The sequence below is a fragment of the Diachasmimorpha longicaudata genome, chromosome 8 (genome assembly GCF_034640455.1).
Source record: "Diachasmimorpha longicaudata isolate KC_UGA_2023 chromosome 8, iyDiaLong2, whole genome shotgun sequence".
NCBI lineage: Eukaryota > Metazoa > Arthropoda > Insecta > Hymenoptera > Braconidae > Diachasmimorpha > Diachasmimorpha longicaudata.
The window spans coordinates 6984753-6995309 of record NC_087232.1 but is presented as its reverse complement, the minus strand read 5'-3'; the positions used below and the strand labels follow the sequence as shown (position 1 = coordinate 6995309).

General features: G+C 39.2%; 1 protein-coding gene across 4 annotated transcripts; it reads right to left on the bottom strand.

Moving 5' to 3' along the window:
* Positions 1–192: 192 nt before the first annotated feature.
* Positions 193–10074, bottom strand: LOC135164965 (protein polybromo-1). 4 transcript variants are annotated; one of them, XM_064125786.1, is made up of 12 exons: positions 9915–10074; positions 9058–9278; positions 7088–8251; positions 4351–6679; positions 4077–4249; positions 3804–3875; positions 2671–2835; positions 2110–2232; positions 1591–1979; positions 1324–1373; positions 1021–1165; positions 193–876 (listed from the first exon to the last, which is right to left on the bottom strand). In XM_064125786.1, the coding sequence occupies exons 2-12, from the start codon at positions 9160–9162 to the stop codon at positions 660–662; spliced, it is 4932 nt and encodes a 1643-aa protein (XP_063981856.1). In that variant the 5' UTR covers positions 9163–9278; positions 9915–10074; the 3' UTR covers positions 193–659. The 4 variants fall into 4 exon arrangements, with proteins under 4 accessions (XP_063981856.1, XP_063981858.1, XP_063981860.1 ...); XM_064125788.1 differs by lacking the exon at positions 9915–10074 and adding an exon at positions 9462–9693; XM_064125790.1 differs by lacking the exon at positions 2671–2835.
* Positions 10075–10557: the final 483 nt, after the last annotated feature.

Genomic DNA, 10557 nt, shown 5'->3' with positions numbered 1-10557 from the left:
TCGATCCAAAAAGCGGTGAATACATCCCCGAATCCGAGAAAAATCCAACAAAATGGGGAGACTGGCAGATCGGTGGTCGGGTTAGTGATTTTTGAAATCTCCAAAACTCCCGAGACTTGTCAATGTTGCTTCCATTATTTTTGTCAAAGATATAAAATCGTTTATCCCAAAGTACAAAGAAAATTATAACAATCTTAATTAATTTCTCTTTTAATCTACAAAATAATACCAATATTTTTTTCTTAAATTTGTTACATTAGTGTCAATACTGAAATTTCGTTATTGATGAAATTTATGTTTACGAACAGCAACTAATAACAATTTGAGAAATAAAGGAATCAATCTTGAGAATTCCTTAAGATCGAGGCAAAAAAAAAAAGAAAAAAAAATTACCTAAGAACAATAGAAATTCCACAACGACTTAATCTACTACAATAAATCGTGTAATCAATCAAGGAGAACCTTTGAGTGAATCATTGACAAAAAATTGTTTTTCATAGTTAAAAAGAAATCAAACGTCAGTCTTAAAAAGTAGCACTGTCCTAATTATTCCATCAGTAATCATTTGTCACTCATTTTCTATCTCTTCTTTCCTTTTTCTTTTTTTTATTCAAGGTATCATAAAATATGAACGAATATAGATCTTAACGATTGATAAACTATAAAGTTTTATTGATGGCTAACACATCCCGCATCATCATGTTTCGAAGTGTCCACAAGGCATTAACGACATTACCGTGATTGCCAACACCATTGCCAAGCCACTCGGCTGGTAGTTTTGATACATCAGGCATTTGCGTATTCTCAGGTGTTGCATTCATCTGCTTGTCCCAGTTAGATATGTAACGATTTTCTACGTTTAAGCCTTCAATATATCTGGAACAAAGCAAATTAATTATTTCATTAATGATTAAATAACATTTGGAGTTGAAAAGGAAAGTTCCACCAAAAATATCAATTAAAAATCTCCAAAAGTACATGATTAACCGAAATTTGTGTTGTCTCATGACAATGCCTCACCTTAAATATGCGTCGGAGTGAAGGAGACGACTTGGTCTCGGGGGAACAGCTACAAATAATGGCTCAGGTTGTTTTACCGCAGGGGTATTACTTGGTGGATTCGGTGGAGTCACTGTGGGCGCTACTGAAAAGGTAGGAATATTCTCTGAGAAGAGAATCGGTCGATATCAGATGAGAATTTTATGAGCTTATTTTTAAAACAATGGAAACAAAGACATCAGCCATTTCTATCAAGAAATAATAAAATTGTTTCTATTCGGAAAAATATTATCTAAAAAATATAATAAATAATTTTCACTTTACCTGATTCCATTGGCGGGAGTATCGTTGGTCCTTTTGATGCCATAAAATTCCTTGAAGAAAAAGAATCAATTAGTCACGTTGACGAGGAAAAAGGCATAACAATATGCTTCCACAAGTTTAAATAGTTAAAAAAATCTAAAATGACCGGAAAGTAAAAGTCCAATTGACGTTAAATGAAAGCTTTATTATCTAACTGGAGTAAAAAATTGTCAAGACACTTGGATATTCTTAATTACTGCGGAAACACCAAGGAAATAATTTACGTACTTGCTTCTTTCATTGGGTGGAATTATTCTTCCATTTCCCTTGGAAATATGGACCTCTTTGACATGCCTGGCAAGTCTCTGTACACTTGGAAATGGTGGCACTGCTTTTTTAACTCTTCCACAAGACCTCCATTGGCACTGAAACTCAGAGGCGTCAGGAGCTGCATTGATGAACGACGATTGCACATGTCCAGTCTGTTCAGCAATACAGTGATCGATACAATCCGTCATATCTTCAAATTGCCAATCACAATTGTCCCAACAGCACTCATAGACTTGATCGTTTGGAATACCGGTCCCAGTACCCGTTGTTTTCCCTTCACCACCTTCATTCATCTTAACTGCTCTCTCCTCCCATGCCTGTTTCTCACCAGCTGGCAATTTTCTCCACTGGAATTTCATTCAAATAAACTATGTCCTTCAAATCTAATATGCATTTGTCTCAAGCACATACTCAATGAAATCAACGCCAGAGTTATTTGGTGAAAATAAAAATGTATAATGACATGAAAATATATACCTCGTTGCCAACAATTCTGCTAATCTCTCCAAACGTTGAGTCCGGATTATTTTGAGTAATCTGCGTTCGCATTTTACTCGAATACAAAATATAGCCCGTTACTAATTTTTTACCCGTTGATTTCTAAACAGGAAAGAGAAGACAATGTAAATAATAAAAAAATAATCCGCCAACCACTTAATGACAATTGATTAGTAGTTAGTACACGAGTGACACAGAACAAAAGATAATTCAACTGAATTTTGAAACTCTACTCTTGTTCTGCACCACTGCGTTGACTCTTCAGTTAAAAAAATGATCATGGCATATTAATCATCAGATGATTGAGTGCAAATCTACGAACTAATAACGAAAATCCTTTTCTGATAATCAAATGAAATATTGACACTTCAAATTATGAAAAAAAAAAGATAAATATGCTGGCATATTTTATTGAATTAAAAAAAGTCAATGGATAACTAAAATGCAAATTGTTTAAATAAAATACCATTAATTCAGAAGATAAAGGGGTGATAAATAAATCAATGAATGAGCAGTTGTCGATTTGCACGTCGTGCCTACCTTTTTAGTAGATACAGGCGTTTGAGTATTGGAGAGCACCGGTTGAGCTTCGGTGGAACCAACGGACGGTGGCCCACCTGCATCCATGCTGTCCTCCCCTACGCCTAATCCCACTCCCATTCCTAGCACTTCGGGTTCCAGCTTCGGTAGCAATGGTGATGCTTCCTACACCATTTATTTATTTTTTTGAATATTACGTATTAATTCTAAGGTCCAATTCATTGACAATTGCATACATTTTTTCACGAATATGAGAAAGACATTTATGCAATTGTCTTATTACTCTAATCAATATTCACGCTAAGTATATAGACAATAATTTTGATAATCTGGAAAACTCGAACGCGGAAATTGATTCCCCTCTTTGTACGTGAGATTTTTTTTTAAACGTTCAATTTTCTGCAAAGATGAACCCAACAGGTGCTCATGTATTTCAATGTCAGTGATGATCGTCGAATTTACGTGTTTCTTCATGGTGACTAGTTTAGCTTTGAAGTGGTGAATAACTATTGACAATTATTGGTATGTGATGAGAGTACTGAGAAATATGTCTTGTTGAATTTTTTCCAGCTATGATATCCATTATTTCCTCTTGACTACACAACTACCTCAGAATATTATGAGCTGAATTTGAATCTTGATACCTGATATCTACATCGCGAAAGCATTTTTAGAAAGATGAGTTTTAAATGCAGATTAATGAAATGACTTTAAAAATTATGCTTTTTCATTAAATTTCATTAAGGGATAATAAATGTGACTGTATCGATCACTTCCCCTAATACCCACATTCCACTCAACCTCATTTACCACTTCATAACTAAACGAAACCTCAGTAAAACGTCATAACGAAAATAATAATGAGGAACTAAATGAAAAAACTAAATAGTCACAAATGAGATAATATGCAAATATGCCGGCATAAAATGTTCATGCACAGATTCAGGCTGGAGCAGCCACTAGCACAATCAATCAATTAGTGAAATAATAAATCGATGAATAACTGAAATAAAACACCAACTGCATGAGCTTGTGCACAGGCAAGTAAGCATGCGTGATGTTGATGTAGTTCCATTGATTGACGAAAATAAATATGTCCATCGTGAAATGCCGATATTAGATAGATGAATTACCATTTCAAACTGAGCTGTACTGGATACGATTGACTTGACGGGTGATTGTGCCTGTGCCACATCGCTCGATACCTACAACACACGCAATACATGCAACAAAAGCAATTACATCGTAAAATGTTAGCGGCGAAAGACGGAATGGACAAACCGATTTTTTTTTAATATCCGATCGATAATTACGTCATAGAAGAAAGAAATGATTTTCTAGTGAATTGTACTCGCTATTTCTCCTCCCATTACCCCTAAGATTCTGATAAATTCATGGAGACTCACCTTTGCAGGGTTTATCGGTCTTCTGAAGAAATAAATCTCATCCTCAGTTACTGACGATGTGTGATTGTATTTTTTTAAACCATCTTGATTCAGTTTTCTCATCAGGTTCTTACTCTCATCGTAGGTAGATTCACAAATGAATATATCGTCCTCAGGTATCTCTGTGGGTCGACCTGTAAACAATATAATCAATAGTTTCATTAGCTCATGTTCATATCAACGGAGTAGGGTGAGAACATACTTGGGGTTGTCTTGGGGTTGGGGTAATACTCACTGCAAATATACTCTCCATAATCGAGTACAGCACATTTTCCGACAATGGCGACGATGGGATGTGTACACTCGTTAACAGACAAGAACAATTCCTGTTTATAAAAGAGTTTGGTCGGTGCATGGGGAATTTCCGGCGGTGTCAGTAGCCATGGTCCCTTGAAATATCCCTTCCCATCCTTGGTACTCCACAGTGCATCAATCTGTGCAATCTGCTGTCTGCCCCCCTCAGTTGCCACATAAACGAAGTCTCCAGTCTTCACTGTGCCTCCACAAGTGTTGAACTGCTCATAATAAGTATTCTCACTGTCTCCAGTATCAAACAGGACAACATTTGGCTTTTCCTTCTCCAGAATTCTTTCCCCCTCTTCCAACTCGGCAATTTCTTCCTTATGCTTTTCCAGTCTCTCCTTGTACACCGAAATAACTCGTTTAGGTTCCAAACTCTTGTCCCTGGGGACTAATTTCAAATTATCAGGATCGAAATTCCAGATTTTTATCTTCTTAAAGCTCCGCGCCCTGGTGGAGTACCTCGACTCACAAACGTACACATCTTTCTCCAGATATCCCTCAGGTTGCATCCGAAAATAATCTTTAACACTGAGTACACAGCACCTGCCAGCAATTTTGCTGAGAGGCACCGCAATGTGTATATCACTCTTGAATAATTCTTTGTCAAGAAATTTTCTCGATGCAACGTGATACGTCTCACTAGGCCTGTAGAACACGTTTCCATACAACATCTGCTGTCCCTCAGCATTAGTCCAGAGTCTCAAGATCAGGACAACAGAGCACTCCATGCCCCTCTCAGTTGGTTCGATATAAGCAAAATCACCAGCTCTGTACGTCTCCTGATTAAAACTCATGGTGCCACCATTTTCACTGACATTGACACTCGGGACAGGACTTGCTGCTGTTTCTTTCGTGTCATTACCATCGCAGGACTCTTCCTCGATGGGTAACGACGATTCTTGCGTGAATTTAAGACGTTTCAACTCAGCTACCTGATTAGAAAGATCTAGGAGGGTGTAGTTGAGGGCTGGCGAATGTAGAAGATCTCCACTTCGAGTTACATCGTCTCGAGTTCTCAAGAAAAATGCCTGAAGTTCAACAGAGTCTTCAAATGGTTGGGAGTCCGTTCTAGAAAGATGTCGAGCTCTCTCCAGACAGGAAAAGACATCCTCCTGGAACCTGTCAAGTCGCTTGTAAACCCCTTTGTCAAGTCTACGTTTGATCAGATCCAACGACAATCCCCTGATTTTTTTACCATGGACAACGTCGTGCTCTGGCAATTCTGCCATTGAATCTGAGTAGCAACGGCCCTCTTCGTCCTGATGGTTGTACAATGCAGTGAAAATTGTTGCCAATATCTCTTGGACCGCTGCTGGAACGTCTGGAACACTCTCCTCGTCCTCACTCAGTTGTAATTTTGTTTGGAGTACCAAACGTTGCAGGATTAAGGCATCTTTGTAAATCTGGGAATCAGGCTCGTTGTACTTGCAGGCATTGTCGAACATCAGGATAAAATCTGACACCAGTTCGTCCAGGCTCTCATATCCATTTGTCTTCAGGGTAGAGGCTATTTTCTCCATGTTCATGGGTTGTTTTATGACCTCGTAGTAGTCAGGGTACTCGTTCTTGTTAGGTAGTTTCATGAATATCTGGGACAACTGTCGCCCCTTTGCGTCATGATATTCCTTTATTGTATCGTACATAGTTCGAAGCTTTTGAAGATGAAGGGGTACGATTTTCTTTGGACGCCCAACATTTCTCGTCGGAGTTATATTCATGGATTTACGGTTGTCTGGCAGTGGTCCCAATTCTCTCACCTTTTCCATCAATACTCGTTCCAGTGTGTTGGCGTCTTCGGAAATCAGAGAGCCCTCTTCGTTATACTGCCGACAATTGTTGAACATCAATTTGAAGTCCTGAATGAGTTCATTCTCGTTCTGATATTTTTCGGATTTTATATTCGCTTCGATCTGCAGCATATCGATGGGCTCTGATATCACCTGATAGTAGTCTGGATAGATTTTCTTGGAGGGTTTTTCCATAAACATTAGCATTGGCTGTCTACCGTCCTCGCACACGTATTCTATTACACACTTGACAAGAGCGTGGAGACGCTTCTTCAGGGGAATGTTATCCTTGTATTTGCCTCTGGTGAGCATATTGGAGGCACGTTTCAGTAATTTTGGTTGAGAATTCGTTTCCGATTCGCAGTCAGAATCCGAGTCTTGATCGAATTCCAAAAGCTCTTGGACCTTCTCCTGCATCATTTTCTGTAGCTTCACCGAGCATTTGTATAGACGAGACGTGTGCGTATTGTATTTCTGGAAGTCAAAATAATTTCATAAATCTTAAGAGTTAAATTCATAAGGTGAATGAAGTTTTAAATAAATTAAGAAGAAAAGGAGGCTGAATATCAGGATGAAGTTTTAATCGTGGAATAAAATATTTTTCAGATTCCTGAAATGCTCGACAATAGCAAGGGTCTTTTGATACTTCTCCCTAAAACCACTCTTCCCAAAATTATTGCTCAATTACGAAACAATCATGTTTATCTCGTCAACAACATCTCATTCTTAATTCTTAAATCTCCATCATTAACCCTGTGACGAGAAAGTCCTGTCAATCCCTGTCGGTATTGATAGAATGGGAGTGGAACTGTGTGAGACTTCTCGTCAGAGGATTAACACCACATTCGCCTTCCTGTCCCCTATGAAAAAGTTGATAATTACCTTCGCGTTCTCGAACATGATGTTCATGTCCCCAGCGACCTCACTCACGGTCCCATACTCCCCTTTCTTAATCTTCGATCTAATTTGGAGTAACGAAATGGGATTTTTAATCATCTTGTAATAATCTGGATACATTCGTTTTGACGGCAGCTTCCAAAAAAATTCGCTCATTCTCACTCCTTGGCTATTGGGGGCTGTTCTAATTGTCTGAAATAGCTGCCACTGGGCATTGTCACTCTCGTCGGCCTCCGCTGATTCGTCTTCCTCATCATCGCTTTCCTCGTCTTCGTCAGGGAGCGCAGCTATTTGAGCGATTAATGATTGTCCCCCTCGACTCCCTCTTTTGCTCCTCGTGGAGGGTGTCGCCAATTTCGAGAGTATACTGGAGCCTGGCTCTTGCTTCCTGGCAGCCGAAGAGATGATCTTCTTGAACAATTTTGCATCCTTGTAAATCTGCGATCCGGGCTCGTTAAATTGACACGCATTTCGGCACATCAACAGGAGATCTCTCTCCATTTCACTCAAGCAGGTGTACATTCCTTCTTGAATTTTCCTGGCGATTGTCTTCAGATCAATTGGATTGTCGATAATTTCGTAATACTCGGGGTACAATTTTTTCGACGGCTTCAATTGGAAAACCGTATGGAGGGATCTGTTGTTATCCGCTGGATCTGTGGCTGTCATTACCGCCATGAAAAGGTCCTCGTAAGGCTGCATCTCCTCATCAGGATTCGTCGAACTCTCTGAGGTGTCCTCAGACTCGTCTTGCTTGGCAGCAGCTTTACGGGAGAATCTTCCCACTTTCAGGATTATTTTTCCTTTTGGCTCGGTTTCCTCGTACTCCTCCATTATTCGACTCTTGGTGGCAACGCAAAGCTCCCAGAGATCACTTGCGTCCTTGTATTCGGCCGAGGTGCGCATATAGAAGGCCTTGGCGTTGGTTACCATCAGGTAAACGTCTGCTGCAAGGTCCTCCATATCTCGGTACTCGTCAGTTTTCAATTTTTGTTGTACTTTGAGTAGGTCCATGGGGTTGGAGACTACTTCGTAGTAACCAGGTTCTTGACGACGCTTTGGTACACGGATGAAGGCATCGCAGAGCAGGCTCCCATCTTCCTTTTTTTGGTTGCGGATTATGTCGTAGAGTTGTTGGCACAAGTCACTCTAGGGGAGGGAAAAATGGATTAGATTGTATTGGTAAAAGGTTTTGGGGAAGGGTTTAACTTATGTTTTATTTCACCATACATACACTGATAGAAAAAAATATTGTAGAACTAATCTTCATTCTACCTAAGATTCCTACGCTGATGATTAACAAGTATCATGTATTTCACATTGAACATATCAGGGTATTTATTTATTTTCTAATTTTTTAGTCTATTTTTAAGTCTGTAAATTAAATTTCGATCACATGTGCTTCGGGAAAACAAATACTTTATACTTCCTGAGCGACTATGAAAAGTCGACTTATCAAGCAGTTACTACGCAAGTATTTTATTTAAACAGCTGACAATTTGACAACTGAGTGAATATAAATTGAAGAACTGAGATAATCCCAATTGCCGAGGCAGAATTCCATGAGCTTTGTCGATTATCTAGGGAGTGAGTGCTTTCAGAAAGAATATCAAGAGACCTGATTCTCACAAGTTTCTCATCTGTAATTTACTTTGATGACATATCCTCCACCAAGCTACAATTTTTTTTTCATTATTTAGGATACACGAAAAAATTGAAGTTGGTAAAGCCCCAGATAGTGACATAAGTGGGTTTCGTTCCCAACAGAATTTCGTAACAACTCCCCCTATGCCATCCACGTAATTACATCCTCAACTGGAGGACAGAAATTATTGGACTTGTTCCAATGATTTTAATTACTCTCAACAAGATCTCAAAGGGGTCCCCACCCAACATGTTTCTAATGTAAGACATGGAACAGCAAGAACAGACAGAGGAGTTAAGGGAATGCTTACAGGGTCTAATTTCTTTCTCCTTTTGGCCGGTTCAGGTTGTATTTCCTCGGGATCATCCTCCGTTCCTCGACTAGCCACCGAAGACGTCCTTCGTCGTTTATTCATCTTCTCACACCTTTATTCGAAATTCAAAGTGGCGAGTTAAGCTTTGACTAGGGTCAACAGGTCAATACGTGGACGGGAATCAGTTTCCGGACAATTCCAACTTCCATCGAACATTCCTTGAATAGTAAATAAGAGGTATTTTTTGAGTAATTATTTCTTTTAGTGATACACATTTGAGGAACGAAAAAAAAGGCTCAGGCGTTGGAAAATTAGGAATTTCCATTGCATTCAACTCTCGCGTGATTTAATTATTCTTTGCGTTGTTATTTTCAATTAAAATAAATTCTTTTTCCCCTCACAAGATTCTTGAAGGGACAGAATCCATCATAGCCGCGGTGACATGACTATTTTATGTCATATTTCATTACAGCAATTGATCTATTCGGCCAAAAGACAAAAGATCTTCTGAGTGAACCATTACTTCGAACACAGCCTGTTTTAGGAAGACAATCGTCGTGGGAGATGAATAAACGTAAATTTCCGCGGATAGTTGAATTATTATTATTATTTCACACACTCAAAGAATCGTTAACAGCTGTAAACACCACCACCATCTAATAATGCAATATGAATCAACGAATAACCTCCATTAAGACCCGTACATGCAATGTAATCGATTCGTAACGAAAATTTGCCGCCATGACGCACTAGCGAAATGTGCCGATGTCCAACCCCCCTCCAGCCCACAAGTAATGAACAGAATTTGCAATAATTATGAAAACTCAGGTATCTTTGTTGAATTTTTTATTTACCTCGTTCAGTCAATTTTCGTGGAAATTCGTAAGTGGGTCCAGTTCATCGGAATTCGTGAGATATTTAGGGTTTTCAGGAGTTTTGGCTCATAAATCCGAGGTGACACAGAACTCAGACGACGCCATAGCCTTTAGTCTTGCTGCTGGAAAATCGAGAATGCGGGCGTTTACAATTAGCGGCGGACGTTCCAAACTCCATGAGCGCGGGGGGCCGAAGGGTGGACACGCACGGCGCTGCGGTTATTTGAAGAGATACAAAATGATCGTAATTTTTCTGACCGCTTCGATCACAATTCTCTACGTTTTATCCATCTTATAAAGGTCTCATAAACTTCGTCCTCGACATAAAGAATTCGTATGAATTTTCAAGTTTTATATTGGCCGCCCTTTTCTAAACAACCGCCCTCATTGGTCGGGTGAGAAAGAGTGGGTATTGGTCGCCCTCTATTGGTTGGATAGCCTCTTTACCAATCATAAGGAGTCATTAGCGATTTCCAAGTATCTGGAGTCTTCGACTCTCGACAAATGATTAGCAGTGAATTAGAAATATATCGGGAATTCGCGAATAAAAAATTAATTACTCAAGAAATATGAGATTTGAAAATTGGGACTGATTCATTCAAGTTGTTTATTGCAGTGAAAT